General features: G+C 42.9%; 1 protein-coding gene across 1 annotated transcript; it reads left to right on the top strand.

Moving 5' to 3' along the window:
• The first annotated feature begins 16,772 nt into the window (after window positions 1-16,772).
• On the top strand, window positions 16,773-25,285 carry znf644b (zinc finger protein 644b). The gene is made up of 5 exons (XM_041936184.1): window positions 16,773-19,392; window positions 20,099-20,677; window positions 22,528-22,641; window positions 22,770-22,866; window positions 25,093-25,285. The coding sequence occupies exons 1-5, from the start codon at window positions 16,773-16,775 to the stop codon at window positions 25,283-25,285; spliced, it is 3,603 nt and encodes a 1,200-aa protein (XP_041792118.1).
• Window positions 25,286-25,871: the final 586 nt, after the last annotated feature.

Here is a 25,871-nt window from a genome sequence, read left to right as displayed (position 1 = left end):
TGACTTCCCCCTCTGACTCATGAGGTTTCAGACGCCGGATGCTTTTCCTGTAGAATCATGCAAATAAACACTTGGGCGAGAAAAAGCATGCAGCGGTATTAATAATGCATTTCCAGCATGCATTCCGCATCATTATTCTACAATTTAAATGAGGGTTAAAGCTCACTGCTGTACTTGTACAAGAGCAATTGGACATTAAATATACAACAGTAGCACAGCATTTCCCCCAGTGAAACTTTCATTACAACCATTTTGGAATTCAGTGCATGGTCACAGAAGACAAATGCAATCGTGTGTGTCCTGCGTGCACTTCCACTGTGGATGACCCTGCTGTGGTGTGGCACTCGTCCCTGTTTACAGCGGCATCACTTCTATAAATCCACGTAAATAAGAGACAGATGGCAGTTTATTGTATTGTGGCTGTCCATGCATTGGTCTGTGAGTCTGATGATAAAGAGGTGGATGCAGACGGATTTATGGTCATGCACCTCATTCACAAACTTTAAATAAAATGTGACATTTTGTTACGGGGCCAGGTGAGTGATGGAGGTGAGCCGCTCCACGTGCGTGCAGGATGTGGCGGGGGGCTACGGTATAAGGGCTCGGTGTGCAGAGGGTGACGCTCACTTCTCTGCCTCCGCCGTGAACATCCCTCTCCTCCGGACTCTCCGGGGCAACCTGCGTGATTTTAAAGCAAAATGGCGACAGTCTCAGAGCCGGAGAGGCGAGTCACGGTGTCATTGACAAACCCGAGGACACGCTCGTCGTCCTGAGGCGGCGCGGAGGTAGGTGCTACACCGCCCGCACACTTCGACGAGCGTGCTGATGCGTTGTAGCCAGGTGTGGTCATCAGTCAGAGATGTGTCGCCGTGCAGGTATGAAAACACTGCAGTGACTTTCCTCCGCTCTCTGGCTCGCTGTGTCTTCCTCCTCCTGGTCCGGTGGGGTGTTTGTGGGTCAGTGTGCAGGAGCTGGTGTCGCATAGCCTGGAAACATGTGCGAGTCTGGACTGAAGGACAGTCAGTCTGTGGCACTGTGGTTCGTGCTTGCTTCGGATTAACTGTGCGTGCAAACAGCTCAAAGCAGAGCTGCGTGGTTGTTGTAAACTTCATCTCTCAAGTTTCATGTCTGTCTGACTCTGCAGGGCCTGTAACAAACTGTCACTGTGTGCTTGTAGGAAATTATAAGAGCCACAATGTATGGAAGGTGTTCAATGACAAAACTGAAGCAAAGTTGAACTGTGAGCTGACTACCTGACCCAGCCTGTCTGAAATATGCACTATAATTTACCTTCAACAATCCCACAATGCAATGTGGTGCAAAATTATACCAGTCAGTAATGATGCAAAATCATGTGATTGGTAAGTGTTCAAAATTACAATGTACTGCTCGCTACAGCGTAAACTACTGAATGCTTTTTATTATATTCATGTATGTTATATAGAGAGCAGTGAATGAGGAAGTGACAAATCATCCTGAATCATAGGAAACACCTGTGTCGGCCTCTAACAGGATTTGTTGTAATTACCTGCAGTCGACAGTGAAGATTTTCACAGGTCCAAAAATTTGTGTCGGAAACCAGAGCAGAACCGGAACTGTCAATAACTTGAAAGCTGGGACCCGGAGCCATGAGGGGAGAAACGTTGGACCTGAACCCAGCCTGTAGACATTAGCACTGATTTCACAACTGATTGCGATTAACTAGTTAATATCAATATAGAAGTTGTCAAAGAAAACTTTCTTCTTGTTGTTTTCTGTTGTTCCTCTCTCGCTTACTCAAGCATCGTGGCTTGTTGTGATGGTGACAGATGACAAAACGTGACCCGTTTAGAATCAGCATTGCAGTTTTGTTGCATTTAGCCGACTAACAGGAGACGACTTTGACTGTTTCCACTTTTGCACTCACTTTAGCATGGCTGCTAATGTTAGCATTGATAATCTGCTATGTATCCTCTTCAAGATGAGTCTGTTGTAGTTTTTTTAGTTTTTTTCACCTTATTTCCTGAGTCACGCTTTCTCATCCTAATGTTACAATGTTCCAAGCTGCAATACACACACACACACACACACAGCACTTCCATCATGATCATGATGCTGTCTGATCGCAGCCGGTTCTTCTTCGTCCTCTTCGGTTCCACACGGTTATTACACATAATGTTAAACAGACCTTGGACAATAGAGCGGGACCTGACCCGGACATGACTGGTCTTATGAAACTGGATCTGAACCGGTATGAGTCCTGGATTGGGTCTCGGGTCCACAGGTTCAGGGAGACCCATGCAAACCGTCTGAAATTTGAATTGAATTTGCAGCTGCTGTACTTCTCTCTCATATGACACCATTGTAATTGTTTTAAAGAGAAACTACATTTTAAATTATGTCTAAATTATTATAATTTTTTTTTTGCTGTACACTCAGTCACATAGATTCTTGTTGGATTACAATGTTAGTCCATTTTTTTCCCAACAAAACACGTGTATAAACCGATTTTTCTGCTCAGAATTAGCTTGTATGTGAATTTTGAATGAATTTTGGTTCGGCCAAATTCTCTCGCCCTGCTTAACTGTGACGAAGTAGGCAAGGCTCTGACATCTGTTATGTGTGTTTATTGTATTTGACGTGGACTCATCTCAGTGGGTCAGACCTGCAGTATGTTATCTAGTCATGGGTTGTGCTGGATAAAATTTGCAGCAGCATTTAACTGTTTTCCTGTGGAAATATTCTGGATATTCAACATGAAATAATGGAGGGAGTGGTTGAACTGGATGGTGCAAGTATTTTATTGTTATTTCTGCGCCGGCTCAGTAGTTTTGTCACTGAAGCACTTCCGTAACTCTGTGGGAGTTTATTTACATTGTAGTTGTTGAGTTCAGGAATGGCAGTTTTCTAAAGTGTAGACCTACACAGGTGAGTCCATCGCTCCCTGCAGGTGTTTAAGGACGAGCTTTCATGGCTATAGGAAGAAGCTTAACAGCCAAGCGTAGATTTTGCTGCATTAGTGTACCACAGAGAGTAAAGGAGTCAACTGCTCGACTAAATAAATCAGATGGTTGAGGCATGTTATCCACAAATTGATTATATGTCACTTGACAAGGTCAAATATTTTAACCAAGATGCCTGAAGTCCCTGAATGCTCAGCATAGCAAACAGTTATGTGTTCTCTGTTGGCCCGGCTGGCTGCTTACACAGCTATAAATGAAGACACCTGGGACTACTTAAATGGGAGTACACTGGCCCGAATTAGCAACTCAGCTGAGGAGCAGCTGCACAGATGAGATATTTTAGTAATCAGGTGGCTCCAGCAAGAACATTGAGGTCTGCAGAAATATATCAGAGGCGAGGAAATAAGGACGGCGTGTTTTCATAGACTCACATCGACTGAATCAGTCTTCGACTCATTAAATCATCTGCATGAAATGAATGACTAACCGAGTCTGCCGGTGACAAACACATCGAGCTGCCCGGTTTTCACTGTTTTCTTATGAAAATATAAATGCCAGTTCCCATTAGCGCTGCAACCAAACGCTATTTTCATTATGGTGTTAAATTGTCAGAAAATGGTGAAAAATGTCTGTCATGATCTCCCAGAGGCCAAGATTATGTCAGCGCAGGCTTCTTTTATCCAGCAGCCAGTTTTCTGTTATGTAAGACAGAGAAAAGCAGCAAAACCACATGTGACAACCTGAGAAGTTCTTAAAATATGACTCTAAGCTTCATTTTCTGTCGACTAATTAACTGACAAATCATTTCAGCTCCAGTTTCCTCGTGCACTGAACCAACGGCTCCATGCATTCCAGCACTTTATATGAGCAGGAAACATTATCAGCTGTCCTTAGTAAGTTTGTGACGGTGCTCATTTTCCATTTAGGCTGACAAATTGCGCTGCTGCTGCGACACGCAGTGCACACCGCGGCAGTATGACTGTAACTCAGACTCATTTTAATCGTTGATTGTGTTTTGAGCAGTGAAGAATTAGCCCGAGGTGACGTCTTCAAATGACTTGTTTTGTTTAGATCTTGAATGAACAAGCGACGAAACAGAGAAGAGCCGCAGCTGACATCGATCCTTCACCTCGATGTTTAATGACGTTTGCTAAGTTAATGAGAAATTCTTATTGATACAGTCACTGACTGATATCATGTCTCAGATGTCCACTACAGAAAATAATGCATTACTTGTAAAAGATGGTTAAATATAAGGGTTTTATTGTGCTCATTATCTGGTGTTGACAACTCTTTTTGGCAAACCAAAGGAATACATATTTGTTATAGAACATTATATGAAACACTATAATGTGTGGTGCAGCACATGATAGTTTTATGGTCATTTCTGTATTTATATCACTTTTATTTTAACAAAAATCACCAGAAAAGAACAAAAATACTTGAATCAAGTTGATTTGTGTTGTAGTTATTACACAGTGACGTCTTCGGGATCCCAAACACGGAGGAAATAAAAGCAATTTAACAAAAAACACAGAGTTTCAGCTAATCAGTCCAGCACTAATGTGACCTGCTCAAATCAGTCATCGTCTTGATGCATTTTTGAAGCTTTCTTGAAGCCGTGGATCCAGAACCGAGTCTGAATTTGGAGGAACAGATTCCTGAAACGTTCTTTCAAAGAGAACAAGTGAGCGGTTTTCAACTTTATTACCAAACTCAGAGAACGTTCTCCTGCTGCTTGTGTCTCTGTGACACAGAACCACGAGGAGGAAGCAGCGCTCCAGCGTAGGTCCAGGCCCGTCGGTTCTCTTTGCCGTTTTATCTTGTTAAACATTCTGCACGGTTATCGAGCGCCGCTTTCTCAAATGTGACAAACACAGGCGGCATTAGAGGAATATTGAAGTGATATTGTCAGCTCGCGGTTGTGGATTCAGACAATAATCACAACAAGGTGACCTGCCGTGAAGCGACACACGCTAATCATTGGTTTCAGATAACCACTGAAGGACTGAAGCTGAGTGTTGATTGCGTTCTAATTGAAAAGCAAGAAAATGTGTGTTGTGTGGAGTCTAATGTTCTTGTGAATATTATCATTATCATAAAATGCGGCCGTCTCTGAAGAGGTGTCACCGTTCAGAGGCACAGTTGTATGTCTCCTTGCCGGCTTAACACCTGAAACTGTAGCTCAGATGTGTGAAATGCTCTGAAACTATAGCTGGGTGTGATTACCAGTCAAATTAAATCTGAGATGTCAGTTACATGTGTCAGTGCTTCCACTCCTACGCTTGGCAGGTTGCAGGGAGCGACAAGCTGGCTGTTGATTATTTTCCAGCGCGAAGCAGAATCGCTGTTTAGTTTATGATCCTCGAGTCTTTGTTCGACTTTTTTTTTAAATGAAAGCCGCTATCGTGAAAGCTATAATGTTGAAATTATCGCCACGTTGAAACTGTCCCGTCATGGTTTGATCATTAAAGCAGCAGTTCAGGTATTCCTCAGGCCTCTAATGAGGCAAAGCACATTTCTTCTAAACTAAACAAGTTATTCGGCCTTATTGTCTCCAACCTCCATTGGTAGTTCCATGTTGGTTGTTGTCACACGGACTTTGCATCCACAAGTTAATTTCTTGTGGATGCATTGTAACACATTGGTCCTTTAAATGAGCATCTTTGCTGCAGATTCTGTGTGATTCATTGAGCTCCGGCTCTGCACTGCCTGCAGACATCCCGTTTTTAAATGACAAACATTTCCCACTTCCAGCCTCTGAACTCTGAACGTTTGCTGCATGTCTTTGTCTTATGTGATGGCAAACTGAATGTTTTTGGGTTTTAAAGTTGTCAGCCTGTACTCTGGGAAATCGTGATGGACATTCTTTGCTATTTTTTGACACTTTCCGGACCAAACTATTCGGTTTTATTCAAGGAAATGATTACCAGATTAGCTAACAATGAAAATAATCGGTTGTAGCCCTGGTTTTGATGTTTCATCAATACGATCTTTATCCAGTTTTCATGTTTTTACATTAACATTCAAAGAAACACAATATAAAAGCACCGTGCACGTTGTATAAAATGTGCATGCTGCAGTTGAAGAGAGCTTTGATGACCTTAATTCCTTAAAAAGGCTATTTTAAGACTCCACCTCTTTATATATTTGGGCTTTTGGGGCTTTATGTTGTTTGCTCTATCTTTTAAAGCCCCCCACTTTTTAAAGGACCAGGTTTTCAAGCACCACAGTGCAACACACTTCATGGCAGCTTCTGGTAGAATTAGTGACAAACGGATTTTTTTAAGCACTTCATTAGTTTGACACATGCATGTAAAACTGCATCTAATTTCAACCCTCAAACTGTAATTTCAGCTCTCATATTTGTCTTTTCCCTGCTTCCGTTCAGTTCACATTAGCGAACATTCGCTGCTGCTGCCGGAGATACGAGAAGGCTTTTGCTTCCTTAATTTGCGATGGCAGCTCTACTGAGAGGGATTTGCAGAAGCATATTTTGGATGAATTTCCACAGATGAGGGTTCATTCTCTGGCTCTGATTCTCTCACACATTATGCAGCCTGATTGTACAAAAACCCTCAAGCAAGCAGCTTTTGAAGAGAGTTTATGTCGTGACAACATCCAAACTTGGATTTCTATTCTTTTTACTTGATTGTTTTGGGTATTTTTCATCTTCACAAACCTGAATTTAAATGTAAATTGCGTGGAAGTTTTCAGAGCCATGGGAGCGACTTCTTCCTGGAGAGGGAGGATTGCGGCTGCTTAAATCGAAGGGTCTGGCAGGTGAAATTGCTTTGGTCCATCAAAGGCTGAATGAAGCAGCAGCTAAGTCATGAGCTGCAGATGTCCACAATCCAGCATGATGCTCGGCCTCTGCAGATCAAACCTCCCATTATCCTGCTTCACTCAGGTTATGGACCATTTCCTCCACTAAGGGGCAGAATATGATCACTGATGCTCTGCTCTCACTCAGAAAGATGATGTGTTGAAAAGCAACATCAGTTAATGTGGTCTGTGTAATCACAGCGACTTGAATGGTGACAATAAAGGATGAACATAAAAAAATAGCTAATTATTTAAAAAACTTTAATGAACAGTGAATGACGTGAAATCTGAAAGTAAATAATGCACAAAGGTAAAAAAGATCAGAATTAAATGTAGTAATGACTAAAGAATATACTGATGTATAATAATGATAATAATAATAATAATAATAGTACTTGTCTATTTTTTGCATCTAGTGCACTTTTATTATTTGTATCTGAGTTAACTGTGATTTTATTCATTATGCTACAACCAAATCTAAATTACCCAAAAATGCTTCCAGTTTTTGATGTGTTTTACATCTGATCCACGTTCGCCCAAGTCTGCAAGAACCTCAAATCAGTACGGTCTTGTATTTATCCCTCAGAACATTTCACTAGTCCAAACAACCTCTGTGTTCGAGGGTTTGGATTAGCGAGCTTCTATTGCACATGAGCTACGAGGCGGCTAACCCTTTCTGTGATACCTATCTAAGGTTGAGCTCAGCACTTTCCTCATTAATTTCCCACTCATTCTCAGAGCTGGATGTGATATTTTAGAGATTTGAGCATGCGGGGCACAGGTTAGGCGCAATTATGCTGACGGAGGGCTTTTACAGCTATGCTCAATGAAATCTGGAGTATAGGATTATACATGTAGAAAGTTATATAGCCATTAACCTTCATTTGAGTCCCCTCGCTGATCTCTTGGAGGCAAATCCTCCTCCAATCGGCTGCTGTCAGGTATATTTCTCCACCCTTATAAATGACCTTCAAAATGATAGATCGAGCCATTCCGTCTTCTTCTTATGCTTTTGAAGCATTTGTTTGCCCTTTCAGGTAGTTCAAATGCTTCCTTAAACTAGGCCTACACCACTTCAATTTCTTTCAGCTGTGCAGCCGAATCGATTCGGAGGTAGTTTAAAGGTCTCCTGTGCAGTCCTTGACCACTGGTGGCGCTATGGAGCATTTTCTGCCTTCGCTTTGTTCACGTCGTGCACACTGAATGTAAGCTATGTTTGTTTACGCGCACCTTTAAAGTATCAGTGTGATGTTGTGTTATCGTTAAAGGGAAGCTTTTAACTAGTGTGTTAGCGATTTCATATTTTCTGCAGGTTTCCTGGCCGCAGGTGCCATCTGTTGGTGATATTTGGTATTGGAGAAGATTTGGCCCTCTGTAAATATTACAGCATTGCTTTAACGACTGCAGATTAACTGCAAAAAGGAGAAATAAAGATGTGTTTGTCTGCCGAATTACATTTATCAGAGAGGAGAAAATGTGTATTATTAGCTTGCATTGCTGTGTTAATGTAGTTTGGACCTGGTTTATGTAGGATCTGCACAGGGGTCAGATGTTACATATAAGAAGCATTTTGTTTATTAATAACTCATAAAAATCCCAAATTATTTTAATCAGTTTCCTAAATAAATCTGCTTGTTTCATGAATGCACTAGGAACCCATGTCAGTGATTTAAAAAAGAAAAGTCAGGACCAGGTGAGATGATCTTACCTGCGCTAACTGATTCCTCGCTTGGCGTCTGGGTTTGTTTCATTTGTTCAGGTTTTTAGCTTCAGTTAAATCTTCATCTTCACTGAACTGAAAATGTTCTTTTCTAACAAGAAGCTGAGAAAAATCCTGTTAATCTGCTAATGATATAGAAGAAAGGAGGAAATAATGAAAGCTTAAATGTCACAGTTGTTAAGCACCTTTTAATTAATTAAATGTATTGATGCCATCATTTTCTAGTTATTATGCGAAGACATTTAACACTATTATGGTTTAAATTATATTATTTCGTGTCACAATCATCAGTTAATCCTTTTTTTCCTCCGTCGCAGCGTGATTGATGAAGCCTCTTCCGTCTCGTGCTACCTCGTGTTTTCTGTGCATCGACGCCGCAGAAAAGCAGCCTCTCACAACAATGGCAGCTCCCTCCCTCGCCCCTCCAAGAAAGGACATTTTTGAGCCCCTTTGATTTGGCCCGATTTGTTTTGATGTGAGGAGTGAGTGGTTTTTAAAATCTCCTTAACTCCCCAGGCCTGGCCCAGTCTCCCACAGGGCTAATGACCGTAGCCTGGCCCGTGTTGAATAATACAGATGCTCGCGAGGTGGAAGTGGGGAGGAGGGCAAGGGGTTAGACGTGGGCCCTCCTTCTACAGTACACCTCCATTGATAAGATTGTATTAATTGGTATGAATAGAGAGGGTTTTCTCCCTCTCCTTGTATACATTTACCATTATACTCATTAGCTTCCCGTTGCCTCCCAGCGAGCTTCTCCTTCACATCCCCCGGGGTCTCCTGGGAGGCAATTTGCATCTCTCCATGGTGTCTCTCTGGGGTTATTGAGGAAATATTAGCCCCTTTTCTTCTGTGGCCGACCCTTTGATTTATTTGGAGCTGGAGCTGATAGAGTGGCACTCACATGTTAATGACTGGTGCTGATACAGGCCCCTGGTGCAAGACGACTCATTGATCCGGGTTGAAAAGGTACAATTGACAAGCAGTCCTGAATAATCGCCTTACATGCGTCTGTGTGTGTGTGGGTGTGTGTGTGTGTGGACCTTGGACATGACAAGGGAATCCCACTGCTGTCAAGGCTACTGCGCTCAAGCTGTCCACTGTTCCTGATAGAGTTAGATAAATAGGCTTTTGTCGGCCCACGAATTCCTTGTGACTTCTTGACAGCCGCGGTTTTGGCGTTTTCTCTTCAGAGGCTCGCTTCTTCTTTGTTCACTGCAGGCTCCGCTGTGCACGCCATCTCTTTGACCCCGCGCGATCGGAGTTATTTTGGCCACGTCCAGGTCCCGCAGCCCGATCTGAGGCTGCGAACGACGCACTTGATCCACTTACTGTTTAGAGTTCCTGGTCTAATAATAGAATTCAAGGTGACTGCTGAGGACTCCCTTTGCTTGCCATTAGTGACTACGAGGTCCCTGCTCCCTGCGTTCCCCACCTCTTCCTGCCGTGGTGCGCTCATATTATGTTTTAAAGGAAGATAATGAGAGATTTCATCCTAATACCTGCGATGCTTGACATGCCTCCATATTTAAGCTCACTGATGTCTGCACAGCAATGTGGAGCCTGTCCTCAATTCGGAGAGCAGTTTGACACCGACTGCCTTTCATCTGGATGGTCACATGTCTACAGCAAAGCGGCAGCAACAAAGTTTGATATATATATAATTTTCTTCCATCTGAACTGAGGAGGAAGGCATCTGAGCATGCCTAATCATAGCAACAACTTCTGCCTTGCTTAGTATCTGCATGCTTTCAGTTATATGGTAATAATAACATTTAATAAAAGTCAACATCCTAACTGCCACTAAACAAAAATACCCGCTGCATCTTCTCTGCATACTTATAACAGATTAGAGGTTATGTATATCAGTTGCGCAGCTCGTGCATGCTGTTGCGAAGGAGAAATGCAAGAAATGGAAATGTGCCATTTCAACGAGCCGGCGCAGCTTGCCAAAAGCGGGCAAGTGGGTAGTGCTCGTGGTGATGGTCGGGTTTGTTTTCCTCTCAGTGTCGGGAGATGAGAAGTCGTGTATCTAAACAGAGCAGATATGATGTTTATGAGAGCCATCTGCTCGGCAAGCCCCCCCTGTGCCCACTGCCCTCCTCAACGTGAGAGCAGCCTCATTAAAACGGTCACATGCCTGAGAAATTTCTAACTGCTGGTGTTTTTTTTTTTCCCCTCTTCCCCCCTTTAAAAGGAGTAGAGTTTAAAACTAACAAAGCCTTGGGAAATCCCCATCAGACATCCCTCCCTTAATCCATTTAATTTTGAAAGGTATTGTTTAAAGCTTTAAAGTTTATATCGTTTAATCCCCCTCCAACACTACGGGCAGCAAATGAGGCCGTGTCAGCAGCTTGAACAGATATAATCTACTCCACACAACAGAAAATCCTCCTTCAAGACAAGGTTGCATGGGTTTCCTGTGAACTCACTGTTTGATGTTTCTACCTGCTATTGAACATGACTTCTGTCTTAACCCAACTGTCACTCGCTCCCTGTCCCCTTTTATCACTCCGAATGTTCTCGCTTCACCTTTTTTCATCAGTAAATCTACCATCACAGCCATTTCACTCATTCCCCTTTTTTTTGGAGAGGGGGGCGACGAGAAGTTTGTTGTGGGCAGGACTTTTGTAGGTATGTTACGCTGGTGTTGAGCCTCGGCCAAAGGATGGGATGGGATTAAACCCATATCCTGTCTCCATGTGTCTTATTTTGGTTTTGGACTGTAACTACAGGTGTTTATGATGCATGTGCATTGTGCCCTCCACATTATTTTCTATTTTATTAGGTTATTAGTTAAAACAATCCAGTCTTGGGTCTGATTTCTGTCTGCTGAATATGAAGCTACAGCCAGGAGCCGAGCTCAGCTCAGCACAGAGAGCAAACCCGGCTTTTTCTACAAAATGGTTCATTTCTCAACGCGTTAGATAAACGGACATGCTGTGTTCATCGATGAGCTGTGTAACAACCTGAGCAGTAGATGGATTCTGCAGAGCCATGCTAGCTGTTAGCCTCAGCTTTCAGCCTTTATGTTACTTTCTTCAGTCAGTTCTTCTGTCTGCAGGCTGTAATCCTGGAGAAATAACAGTATTTGATTTTTTTTTTTTTGTGTGTGTGTAAATAGCTTCCAGCACACACGTGATGTGAACCACACAACATACTGTTGAGTGAGGTTGTGCTTCAAGTTGGATTTTTAGTTATTAGCTTTGTCACCTATGTAAGTGAAATTTCAAATGAGGATTTCCTGCGTCTGGAAAAGAACCTGGAACTTCCTGTTTCACACCTTCCCTTCACAGACGTTCTAATACATTATTATAATTAACCCCTCGATGCCTGAATTTATTTAGAATAATATAAAAAAATTAATTCTTTGTGTTTTGGCTTTGATCCTAAATTAAGAGGAGTTTGTTAATTTTTCTGTAGCACATACAATAGATATAAATTTAGGTATGATGCAAATTAGCGACAACAGCCGCTATTGCTTAAATGCAATAAAAATGCTTTTTTTTTTCAAAATTCATAAATGTGCATCATAAAAGCCACAAAACTGTCTTACAACCATTACATCGTAACAACAACACAACGGCTGTAGTTTTCACTTTGGCCGGTCCGACGAGAAACCAGTGCTTGCAAAAGGTTCCTAGGTGTGTGTTGAATGTGCACAAACCGGCGTTAGAGGAATGCATGCACGATTCGGCTGCAATGTGGATTAAAGCGGTATGATGCGAATTCGCGACAGTCGGCGTTGAGGGGTTAAAGCAAAGAGGATTATTTTCCCAAAATGTTCAACTATTCCTTTAAGTTAGCACCTCCAGTTGTACTCATCTGTGGATCTTAAACATTCTTGTTGTGAAAGCATGTGTTAGCATTTAATTTGTTCTCACTAAAAAGAACTTAATTTTCTTTGCGACACCCCTCCTATGGTACTCATATGTTTTCCTGTAGTGTATAATTTGAGTCGTATAACTCCAGTATATACTTTCACTCGAGCAGTAAATTACATTGTTTAGTTATCAAAGGCTTTGTGTAATTACATTTGTGCAATTCAGGATGACAGGGCTGATAGTGTCTGCACAAGGCGCTGGCATACATAATCACAGCCAAAATCCCATTAGGGAGAAAGGAGACCATTATTATGGAAATGACCTTTGGGTGACAAGAATTCAGTGGGATAAAAGAGTATGTAATCCAGACAAAGACATCGTGTGAAGCCACTCGCTTTATTTTCTCCTGTGCAAATTTAGGCTGTTTTAGTGTTGCGTTTTTTTGGTTCCACGTCCTCCTGCGAACAAACCACACCGTCACGTTTTAGGAAAGTGAAATTAGATTTGTGGTGTATTTGCTAATTTCTTCCTGCTTTTCTGCCGTTTGATTGTGCGGAGCTACGCTTGCAGAAGAAGAAGTTAACAGTGCGATTTTTTTTTTTCTTTTCTTTTTGCTGTGGCACCTTCGCTGAGAGAGCGTGCTCACCTTGGGATTACTGGAGTGTCAAACTGAATCTCTGTTTGTTTTGAGCCACACTTTGATACTCTCACACTTAAGAAGCAGCTTCATAAATTCACATTGTGTCAAATAAATCAATAGATCCCATTAGCTGAGGAAGTAGTGTAGTGCAGTACTTGAGGGACCGTGGTTCCCCCTGTTTAGACGTTTCTCCAGCAAAGGCGACGGCGGAGGAATGTGAGGTTGGCTGCTGATCCATACAGACAGCTCCAGCAGTCGAAATGGTTTGGCTGACTGGTCCCAGTTGGTTTTTTTGTGCCGTCTCCACTGTGCTGCCAGCCTGGGTCTTCAGTTGAACAGGAACAAGGAATTTGCTTCGACATTCGCAGCCCTGCAAGCCAAACTCTTCCTCCTCAGTCTGTCTGCTGTCCTCCTCAGAAGTAAAGTTTGGATCTTTCAGCTGTTTGCATTAAATCTTTATGCTTAAAGATTAAGAATATCCTTATCTTTAATGGAATAAAAATAATCTACCAACCACTCAGAGTGCTTTACAACAGCGGCCACATCCAGACACAGATGGTTTATTATCTTGACCAATGACACTTTGACATGCAGAGCAGAGGAGCTGGGAATCGAACCACCGGCCTTCTGATTGGTCGGCGACCTGCCCGGCCTCCAAAGCCCCGCCCAGTCCTTTGCAGTGGACAGCAGGTCTTTGTCTGGGGTTGCAATTAATAAGTATTTTCACTATCGAATGATCTGCAGATTATTTTTTAATTGTTTTCCTTATAAAATATCAGAAGTTTGTTTGAAACGCCTTTAACGCCTTTCTGGAGCCAAGAACACAACAATATTCAGAAATCAAGTAAATTCTGCACACCTTTTATGCATCCAGTCAGATTACAAAAAAAACCCTGTCAAGTAGCAGGTTGATCTCAGAGTAATTTTACATCTTAAAAAACAAATCATAAATCCTACATGATGTTCAGTTTCTGCGTTTTCAGTCAGCGTCCGTCATCTCAGCATCGACTGGAAAGTTAAACATTGAAGGTAACAGGTCGTATCAGGTCAAGTCTTGATGTTTTATTCATTCATTTACATTTTACATTCACTTGTTTGGGATTTACATGTTATTTGTGGCCCCACGTTGACTTCATTGAGGTGTCATTTTCTTCCTCCTGGTGCTTCTTCCTCTACTGAATCCAAATCCTCCTTATTAACTCAAGATATTTTTACGAGCCTCTTTATAATCCAACGTTTTTTGTGCTGGATCAGGTGCAGCTTAGGGTGTGATGTCTTGCTCAAAGGCTACTTTGAAATGGACTGAACCATCATCACTGCCATTAATGGTCCATCCTCCCCACTCTGTGCCCCAAGTCGTATGTAGTCTCATGATTATTCTTATATTTATTGTACTGCGTTGTCTGAACGATGAAACATGTTTTGTACATTCATTTTCTAAAAACGGCTTAAATATTAGCTTCATTTGCACTGTAGTCACTTCCATGTCTGTTCTCGTGAGACGTCTTTATGAAGCAGAGATGCTTCCTGAGGTGTAGATGAGGAAGTAATTACAAAATCACATTGAGAGGTGACACAGTAGCGCTTGACCTTTGCACTCGGTGTCGCTGAGATGGAAGCAGGTTGTTGCTGCAGCTTGTCTCGACTCATTTACACCATCTGCGATAGAAAGAAGACATGCAAAATTACTACTTACACAGCCACAGAGTAATGAAACACGTAATTAATGCACAGTTTTTACAGGTAAATGTTATGTACACAGTGGAGAATGACAGCTAGATGAAAGAGAATAGGGCTTGACGTGCACCGAGGTTGTGAGCCAGACTCAAAGCCACTCTGATGTGAGTACATGGCATTCATCCCAGCCCACCAACCATCAGAGCAAGCTCATGTTTAACTCCATATCCTGCTCATTTTTTGCTGTTGAGGCACATTAAAGCTTTTATTTTTATGCAATTTATTACATGCACCTATACAATCCAATGCAATCCAATGCAACAATAAATCCTGTATCGACAAGTCTGTTACATCAGTTTTTTTTGGCACTAAGTTGGATCTCATTCACCCGTCACAGGAGCAGAATATCAGAAAACTATCAATACAATGACCACCACCAACATTATAAGCTACATATTTATAGCGCTAAGCACACAGAGGCAGAGCTGTTGTACTGGATTGCATTCAATTGTACCTAATAAAGTGGCCACTGAGTGTCCAACGCAATATTTTGTCCCCCCAAGACAGGTTTTAAGAAACAGCCCTTAATATAACCTTGCAATTAATTCTATCTATATAATTAATTGCAGGGCTGTTGTGTTGGATTACATCTGATTGCACAGATGTATCTAATAAAATGGTCATTGAACAGTTGCCAGTTCAACAAATACATTTTACACGCAGAGAAAAAGGCAGTAAAAAAGTCAAAAGATGGCTCAACACACAAGTGTGAGACGTCCTGGTTTGCTTCCTGTCGTCAAACAGTAAACAATGACCATGTCGCTCCTCTCAAATCTCATTTGCCAAACTGAAAAATGAGGCAAGTGTTTTGGAGAAAATGCCAGACGGGGTTAGTGAAAGCTCACAGCAGATTGATCTGTGCATACAGCTTAACTGTATTAAAGCTCGTAATCCCTGTAAATATCTCCAGGCAAGGCAAAGTCAGCCTTTTAACATTGACTAAATGAAGTAAATAGAAGCAAATGAATTTTTAAGAATTATATTTCAGTTGAACCCCTGTGCGTTATATATAGCAGCGAGTTGTGTGAGTCGGCTGCTAATGAGGCTTACACGTTTTCAACCAAGATATTTTGGTGGTTTTGCCACCCCGCCGTTCGGGGCTAACAGCGAAAGCTCGCTTTAAATGTCGAGCGTCTGTTCCCCTTTCGAACCTCTAACACCACAACAGATGGGGAGAATATGGAGCTCGGAAGGTTTTACCTCTGAGGTGGTAACAGTGAAGCCACTCATTAACACTGAATTTACCACTTCGTTAGCAACGCTGCTTCCTGTAGAGAGCAACCAGCCCTGGATGTCAAATCCACTGAGCATACATTTTAAACTAAATCAGCTCTGGACAGCGTAGTGTAATCTGCAGGAAGATGGAGTGCACACATTTAATTGCATTCTGATTATAATATTATTTAATGACTAAAATGTATTAGGTTTGTCCAGATGAATATGAAATGAACGATTGATTGTATGTGTACGTGCGGAGGCATATGTTTTCTTTGTGTGGGTCTGTGTTTGTGTTGTAGACAGATTGTGTGCCTGCCAATTTGTCAGGATTCAAGTAACAACAATCTCATGCTGGGATCTGTGTTGGCACCATCACAGAGTGATAAGACGCAATATGATCTCATTGGAGGTGTACTTTGTTCCCATGGAAATTGGTCAATTTTAGCAGACGACTGAGAACTTTATGTGGAGAGGCAGGAAGGTTGTATCCCAGAGGTACGCTCACATAATTAAGCATCCTCGCCAGGGTATTCAGGGCTAACAGCAGGGTTTGTTGTGAATAGAGGTGGCGAAAGAGGGTGTTGGAAAATCATAATGTGGCACAGAATAATACCGCACTCATTTTATGGAGAATAACTTCTTTTTTAACAGCAGCACATTATCAGCATGATTTTATTATACCTGTTGTGCAGCAGCGTTTCATTTTGTAATTTGCATCTGCGTTATATCTTTCGGCAAATCGTCCTCAGATGGTCAAACGCTGCACTGGAATAAATGAAATACTATGCTTGGCTGTCTTGAAACGATTAAAAATATAGAAGCTTAAACATTTTTTGATTTTCTTTTATATTTCAGAAAGCACCACTACTATGTCTGATTTGAAGCCAAATGCACGAGAGGACAAAGACGTGGAGTCTGCGTCTGACAGCCCAGGTCGTACTCAGCAGCCATTACAGAGTCACACATTCTCCCTGAAGAACAATGCTGCAGGTCTGTCCTCAGATGAACACGAAAACCCTTTAAATGGAACCCAGCCGAATCCATTTGTATACAGCAGTGTCCCTGCTGTTCCCCATGCAGGCAATTCATTGCCTTCAGGAGCACTTGTTAATGGACCTGGTTCACACCCCACCTCAGAGGTACACTGTGTCCTGAACAAAGGCACTGTTTTATCCAACAATGTCCTGGATGCCGCGTGGCAAGCGGAGAAGGACACGAGCCCCGAGGTGTCGCCACCACCTAGTGAGCTTCAATCAGACGCTCGGAAGAACACAGCGGGGCCCGTCGTAAAAACACTGGCCGCACAGCCAGGTGTCAACACGCCACTGTCGCACTCGGAGGAGAATGAGTCTAAACTGGCCTGTTCCACACTGTCAGGTGACGGCGCGGAGCAAATGCACATTAGCCAACCTTTGACAAAGCAGACAATGAAAACAAGATCTCGACGGGACGTAGAGCGGTCAGAAAGCTCTTCCGATGATTACGATGACGCTGAGGTAATCAGACGGGATTCAACCAGAGAGCGCTTCTTGCAGGATGGCAGAAGGCTGGAGACCAAAGTGATGCACCAAAGAGACACGAAGCACAATCCACATGTAAAATGCATGTCAGGCTCTCCAGAAAAGGTTAACAGCAGTTTGAATCTCAGACATTTCTGTCTCTGCTGCGGTAATGATGTTGAAAATGTTGACACTGGCAACAAAGATGATTCTTTGGGTACACAGTCTGATATTAAATATTCTGGTGTGCCATTCAAAGATGTGTCTACGAACGCAGCTTCAGACTCGCAGCGCTGTATTTATAGCACAGCGCAGGAAGGCTGTAATGAGGAAAATGACCCTGAAGATGGAGACGGTTTTAGTCCGAAAGTGGAACAGGTGAAGATGGAACAAGTTGAGCAGGCTCCGCTTCTCTTTTCATGCACCATATGCAATGTTAATTTCAAGGAAAAAATACATTTCCATAGACATATGATGTATCATTTAGGCAAGCATAATCAGGTGAACAGTGAGGATGTTTCACAGCCCTTTATATGCAGGGAGTGTGGGCGTTTGTTCTGCGATAGCAACTCCCTCCTGAGCCACATCACTATTCACCAAGACAGGCTGGAAAACCTTACGGAGGAAATCAAAGAAGACAGGGAGTGTCCTCAGTGTGTATTTGGTTGTAATTGTCCTAAAATCTTTGTCCAGCACGCCAAAACACGCGATAATCTGAAGCACTACTACTTCTGTGAGGAGTGCAACTACATGACGCTCACACAGCAAGCACTCGAAGCACACTTACATGTCGCACACCTCAACAAACACCAGCCTCAATGCAGGAAAGTCACTCCTAATGATGCAGAGGAAGCGGCCCGGGTTCAGTTTCAATGTAAAATGGGGTTTTTCAGTAGTGGGGACAAAATGGTATTGGAAAGACACTCGGAGCTGGAGCATCAGCGACCACGCTATGCTAACGGTAAGGTTTCTGACCAGCCCAGGATAGCTGGCTCTAAACCAAATCTGCAAACAGCCCATTTCGCCCTCTGCTCTGCTAAAAACTGGGACATTTACATTCAAAACTCCAGTGAAAAAACAGTCAATTCTACTCAGTTTAAGGGTCGCGTCGGCTGCGCCAAAAACATGCTCTCGCCGTCATTGTGGCGGGTCGACAGACATGGGAAATTACTCCTACAACCGATGGAAAAATTAGATGTGGCAACTGATCTCACCTGTGTGGAAGAAGATGCTGACTGCAAGGCTTTTGGCAGCTCGAAGCAGACAAACTGTCCTGCGACCCCTGATTTTTTACTGTCAGCCAGAAATCTTAAATTAGACCAGATGTTTTATCAGGATGGCAAGAACGAGCGTTTACAAGCACAAGCAAAGCAAAATCCTCCATCGGTGAGAAGAATGTCAACACCCTTGCATAACACTATTGACAATTTGAATGGTAATAAATCGCCACGACTTAGCCAGAGGCTAAAGAAAGAGTCTGCAGAGAAGGAGTTAGAGAGAGGCTGTGAGGGCGGCAGCAGCTTCAGTGATGACACCAGCCGAGCTACAGGCAGCTTCTTGGAAAGCAGCGAGAATGAAAGGAACCCATATGCTCGCAGGTATTTCAGAAAGAGGCAGAAGTTTTCAGCCAAAGACCAGAACCCTCGTGTACTCAAGGATGAAGATGATGGAGATGAAGACTGTAGTGACATAGAGCAACTCATAATCAAAGAGGAGTATGTCGAAACAACAGTGTGCGGCGATTCCCCACAGTCGCCTCCTACATCTACGAGCGTCCCCGCACAGGGAGCAGAGCACAAGCCCTGTCCCTACTGCCCTGCCACGTTCGAGTCCGGAGTGGGTCTGTCCAATCACGTGCGAGGGCACCTTCACCGAGTTGGTTTGAGCTACAACGCCCGGCACATGGTTTCGCCGGAGCAGGTGGCGCTGCGGGACCATCAGCCACGACTCCGCAGAAGGATCCCCTGTGGCACGAGGAGAATCAGGAGAGGTACGAGCACGGGCTCCACTATGGGCAACTAAACACCAACAGCTTAACACAAAAGGTTTTTAATTAAGGAGACATAAATAACCTAGTGTGTTTTACAATGGCGATGTATTTAATAACAGAAAAAACTCTTGATCCAAATTTCTGGAGGATGGAGGCCGTGTGGCACGTCAGTGTTATGCAGGAGGCTGGAGTTTGCACATCTGTCACAGACCTGCAGTCAGTCAGTGTCCAATCAGTCTGTCAGACTGTCGGTCCACTGAAATATCTCCAGACTGAAATATCTCCAGAATTATTGGATGGATTACCATGAAATTTAAGACATACGTACATGGTGTCCAGAGGCTGATTCCTATAGACTCCCCTAACTTTTCCTCTATGGCCACCATGAGGTTAACACTTGTGTTTTTAAGTGAAATGGATTGTCATGACAGCAGGTCCAGATGTTTATGTCCCCAACAGGATGAACTGTAATAAGTCTGGTAATCATTTAACTTTTCATCCAGCACAGTGATCGAGACAAAATTTAAATTTAAGACCAAATACTGCAAAACTGTTCCCATCAGCCTCAGCTGCACTTTGTGTTAGTGCAAGAAAAATACGAATTATCATCCCCTTTAATTAATTAACAGCTGCACTTAATAAATTGTAGCTTGGTGTGTTTGTTCTTTCATTTTAATTTTATGACAAACGTCATCTCATATTACAGCTGTGAAGCCAGAAGGCCAAGGCGAGCACACATGTCCCCTCTGCTGGGGTTGGTTTGATACCAAGACTGGACTCTCCAACCATGTGAGGGGACATCTGAAACGAATTGGCAGAAGAGTTACCAGCACCAGTAAGTCCCCGCTGTGCATCCTCAATGAGCTCCTGCAGGACAAACGGGAGCATCGGAACATCCTCCAGGTCCTCCACAAGAGCCACTTCCCCTCACGATCCTCTGTCTCTCAGAGGTTATTCAGCAGCAGCGGTCTGGTCCCGATGAGCATGGGCCTCCCAGTGAAAATCCAGTATGAGATGAGGAGTCCGCATCCCATATTGGACGGCTTTGTACCAAAGCAGGAGGCAGAGGCCTTCTCAGAGAGGAAGAAGCTTCTGGTAGAAGCACAAAGAGGCACTAAGTCCTCCTCCAGCACTTTAGTTGAACTGCTTAAGATGAGACAGGAAAGCATGGAGCTTGCAGCGAGAACCAGCCCGGACGCCTATGCAACCAGGAAGCTCTGTGATTTGACCAAAGATTACACAGAGGAGGCACAGATGACCGGCGTGGAGCCAAACTGGGCTCATGGTATGAACTGGTTTTGCATGTTTTAGCCCATTAATAGCACCGTACATATACAGTAACGTACATTAAACCCAAAGCATCAGATTGAACTTCACAGGAGGAGAAAGATCAGCAAATAGATCTTAAAAACTTGGAAAACTGTAAGTACTAAAGGCATTTCAAGACATGCACCTCACTCTTTAAAGTCTTTAGCCTTAGTTGGATCATTTATGTGTATTCCTACACACATGTGGCAAGCATGTGTTTTACACAGGCTGGTTTATTGTTATCAATATTTGGGAGGTTCACACAATATTTGTATGAGCTGTTATACTATAACGTTTATTTTCAGCACTTTCACAAGTTCTGCTCAGAAAATAGACCCACATCCTTAAGATTATTTAGATTTTCAGTTAAATATCAGTGACAGTGACCATTGTTAGTGTTATGTATATAACATCACCCTTCAATGTTTGCATCCATCCTCTCCCTCTCATTATGCTGCTTTAAAAAAACAAACTGCATCATTTTCAGGTTTTAAGTGAAGCACAGCATGGCATAATGGCACACTACAGTCAGTTTTCACCATTTCAGGTTAATTTTGTTGATGTGAGGCTGTAGGATATGAATAGAGTTGTTCCTGGTCCGTATTGCTCGATGGGAAATGCTTTACGTCTGAGCTTGAGGATTTGGCAGCGACAAACGTTGCAAAAAATGCAAAAATAATCCCAGCGCAAATCTGTTTTTCTCTTTATTAGCGGGTGAATTTTCAGTCTCTGTACAGATGTAGCTGTGTGCTGCAGGTAGATCGCTGTTAAACAATGTGAGTATAGTTCACGATCATTTGATTTGTGGAATAAACACATACAGTGGATTGAATTTTGCCAAAGTGCTTTTGAAATTCAGATTAAAAAATCATGAGATGCTCTTGATGTTTAGTTGGAAGCCAATCATCCTTGTTTGCACACTTTCGTTTAATGTCTGTCCAAATCAAACCTTCAGTCAGATACCAAAAAAGATGTTGCTAAAGATTTTCAGTCAACTTGCTCTTTGTTGAGTTTTACTTTAAGCTGAATGAAATGGCAAAAGTCTGCATTCACCCATTCACATTCTGTACAATGGCCGAAGGATGCTTCAACATGCAGTCTGCCGAGACCGGGGATCGAACCCCCGACCTCCTGAAAGGTCGAACTTTAGGGCGTTAAAGACAACACATATTCATGACTGAGCCCAAAATAAGTCTTTTAGCATGAAAAATCTTTTCTGATCAATGTTTATTTCTTTCTGCCAAGACATTTTCTTTGAGCTAGAATGAAATTAAAAAGTAAATTTCCAGACTGATTTTGGAAGCTCTTAGTGGTGACTCAGCCATCCCTGCTCTGAATATCTCCAGTTTTGTCAAAGGATTAACAGATCTGTGAGTTCACGAATCCTCTGTGACTCTCATGAGGTGCCGTATGTGAAAATCGTCCCCCCGAAGACACAAAATTGTGTTGAACTTCACCAGTCACACTTTTCCAACAGGAAAGTGCAAATCAGATGCTTCGAATGAAAGCAGGTGGAAGAAAGCTTCAGAGCACAGTGGGAGTAACAGTTTGGCTTGATAATAAAATTACTGCGTGAACTCAAACACTGTAACACGATGATTTTCTCCTTAAATACTGCACTGCACTGACGTCTGATGATCCTAAACCTTGATTTGAGACCCAAGTTTCAGCTAAACTGTATTAAAATTCAAACGTCATCCAATCAGATTTCCCATTAAAACCTGTAGATTAAGCAAGTGGGAAATAAAATCACATAATTTCAGCCTAAATGTCTTGATCCATCTGCTTTACTGTCTTTGAGTTTAATTTCTTTTTCTTATCTTCCAGAGGAATGTGATCCAAGTAGGATTTGTGTTCAGTGTAACAGCACATTGGCCGGGCTTCCTGGTCATCTTCACGCCTTTGTACACAGGAAGAGGACTGGCGTCTATGAAGGACCAGGTAAGTTTCTGATGATGAACAGTGCCGACATGTGGCTCAAGAAGTATTTGGGATGACTCCTGCATTGGTAGACATGGGATTAATTAGTCTTCCCTCGGATAAAGCAGTGCAGCATTTTGTCTTTTCAGGCTCTGATTATAAACAGAAGAAGCCAAGACTGAGGCCTGGGCTGAAAAAGAAGATTTTGCACTCCTTGAATGCTGAGATATACACACTCACCTGCAGGTACAGAGGTTGCAAACTGCATGTAAACACGGTTATCTCAGTGAAGAGTGAGGTGAAGGAGCCCCTCACCCAGTTCCATGTCTCATATAGAATGAAATGAGATGATGCATAAGCAGATGTCAGCCCTTATCTGGAACCACCCAAGAAATGCTTGCAGCCACATTACTTGTACACATTACCTTGCCTTTGCCGTAGCATGTTTCTGATGCTACAGATGTTCCAGGAGTGAACACAGATGAGCCCAGCACTGGTCCTCTGACCATGCACACAGTAGCCTGTTAAAATACCAGAACCACCCCTGTGGGGTCTCTTTGATGGTCTGCTTTTCAAACGTAGAAAAAAACTTTCGCCTAATTGAGGCGTTGCTCTCCGGATCCGTCACAACCAAGGTCGTTGGTGGCCTGGAAATAGGTGATCCATGAGCAAAGTGAATCTGATTATCAAGGGTCATGTTTGAAAAGACCCAGTGGCTCAGAATGACTTCCAGGCTCTCAGGCTTGCTGGACCAGGTACAAACACAACAGTACCCCATGCTCTCCTGCTCTGCTTCCCTCTATCGCACATAAAGGGCTGCAGATGACCACCTCACTGTGGCCTCATCCCCTTCTGCTATCTCCACATTACTGTTCAAAGTCCTTTAAAGTTCTTTTTCCAGGCTTTTAATCATATGATCACCAGGGATCATCTCCCCATGTGCAAACACACTATTTTGCAAGCTGCGTCCCCGCCCATTGTGATCTTTTTTTAATCCTGTACCGGAATGATAATGGTTTCAGCCAGACCTTTCTTCAGTCAGGCTATGTCAGACCACCTTCATACCCTACTCCTCATCTTCTCAGATGGACGCACCTATTGCGTCATTCCTCCTCCAGATTTGCTGCCCATTTTAACCCCCAGTATGGCCACATCTAAAGCCACATCACAAGAGCAATGAGTTCTTTGAGAGTGTAGTCGGTTCCCTGAGGTGTATTTGCTATAGCTGCTTGGAAGACCACTGAAAACGCTCTACAGTGAAAGGGACTGATGGTGTCAACACACAGTGGTAGACTCTCGTCAGACACACCAGGTACGCCTTCACTAGCCTAGCCTAGCCGACTCTTCAGGGGAGAATCAACTCTAGAATACTAATTTTTGAAGGAAATGGTAGGGTTTGCTGCTTCTTGAAGGAAATGTTAGAAGAGGCTGTTAAATCTAGTCTGTGGTTTAGGCCTCCACCTTCAGCACCCTCTAAATTTTCCACCCCCTACCCGAACAATGGTCTGTATCCAATCCTTACTTTCATCTTTTGACTCTACCTCTTTATTTTCTATCCCCTACCCGAACCAGGGTTTGTATTCCCACCCCGCTTTTTCTTGGTGCAGTTGGTGAGAGGCAGGGGTAGATGATGGTAGTGTGGCAATCGGCAGTTACATGTGGCATTTAGGCCTGTGGTAGCATTGTAGCAGCTAACAATAGCTAAAGCGGTGAGAGTATGATAGTATCTTAGCAGTTAGTATTGGTAGCTAGCAATTAACATTAACAGTATAGGTGAATCTAGCTTTATTGTCTTCTTCTGTTCCTCTTAGCAGGTAGCGGTTAGCACGTAACATTAGCTAAATGGTAGCATCGGAACTGTATTGTCTTCTTCTGTTCTTCCTAGCGGTTAGCATTAGCATTAGCAATAGTTAAATGGTAGCATCGGTACTGGCCACTACCTGGAGCATCTCTGGGTCAGTTGAACGTGGCGGTGCTGTTTGGATTGTGTAGGAGCAGTGTGAACTGGCACTAGGGGGGGTGACTCTGGGACGCCGGAGTTCACTGCCTAACCTCCTGGAGGTGTAGTGGGACTAAGTAGGCGAAACACTGTTGAAGGGAGGTTTCCACCTGATGACCACCAGAGACGTGTTAGGAATCACTGCTCTTTGGCATGTATAGAGGCAGATTAGAGCTCCAAGGTTCTTCACTGAGAATGAATCCTCTTTTTGAGCACAAGTATCTTGTGTTTAAACTAATTGCAGAGGCTCCAGCAAACACACTGCACATCTCCTCCTATATGCATTTAAACTTGCACATTGGGAATATGTGACTGCCTGCATCACCTGACCCACCTGGGCCAATCTGTGTGCATGTGGAGCATGGAGCTGGGTGCTGAAGGGATCTCATTACAATCAATACAAATATACAACACAGCTTTTATTTCACACTCGAAGAAGATGCGATGAGCTGCTTTTCCTCCTGTCCGTGCAGATTCTGTGATCTCGTCTTCCAGGGTCCCCTGTCTATCCAGGAAGACTGGATCAAGCATTTACAGAGGCACCTTCTGCACACCAGCGTGCCCCACTCAGGGACGGGGATGGTAGAGGTTTTGGGTCTTCATCACAAAATACAAATAAGCATGTCTGCTGCGCACCCAGATCTCGAGGAGAATTTTACCATCTAGAACTTGCCTGAATTTGCACATTATTTATATGTAATAATCAACACCTTGTTTTAGATTAGCCTTGTAGCTGTTTATAGAAAATATCATAGTTAATCCAGACGACTTGATAGTTAATGTTGATAATACTCTATATATTAGCAAGAAGTTTATTAAAGGATATTTTAATGCTATGCTTTGCCTTATAATACAACTTTCTTTCTTCAGTATAAGCTGGTCTGGATGGAAAACATGCCTCTCTGTGTTTGTCATGATAAAAAGTGCCTTATTATGACACAACATTTTGTTTTCATGAGAAAACATTTTCATGATAAAATGAAAACGATATCCAGATTTCAGATCTCAATTTCAACTTTTTATGTCATAAACAGAAAACTTCAAACATTTTTCAGTATCTTACTCTCTTTTAATGAGAAACTTTTTGTCGGAACAGGAAACTTTAAAGGCAGCATTGCCGCTCTTACACTGGCAAAACACCTGAGCCTGAGCATTTCAATTAAAGCTCCTGTCTCGCTTTCTTTTCGAGCCAACATAAAATAGAATTGTGCTCTTGTTAAGCAGTGTGCACAGGGCTGTCATTAGCCGGTGA

Source organism: Chelmon rostratus, chromosome 4 (genome assembly GCF_017976325.1).
Source record: "Chelmon rostratus isolate fCheRos1 chromosome 4, fCheRos1.pri, whole genome shotgun sequence".
NCBI lineage: Eukaryota > Metazoa > Chordata > Actinopteri > Chaetodontiformes > Chaetodontidae > Chelmon > Chelmon rostratus.
The sequence above is the reverse complement of the archived record's forward strand: the minus strand, read 5'-3'. Positions and strand labels throughout refer to the sequence as shown.

Excerpts from the sequence above, each read along its gene's own strand:
- znf644b (XM_041936184.1), top strand. The coding sequence starts at position 16,773 with ATGTCTGATTTGAAGCCAAATGCACGAGAGGACAAAGACGTGGAGTCT. Across the intron at positions 20,678-22,527 it reads GGAGCCAAACTGGGCTCATG|AGGAATGTGATCCAAGTAGG; the intron begins GTATGAACTGGT and ends CTTATCTTCCAG. Across the intron at positions 22,642-22,769 it reads TGGCGTCTATGAAGGACCAG|GCTCTGATTATAAACAGAAG; the intron begins GTAAGTTTCTGA and ends TTGTCTTTTCAG.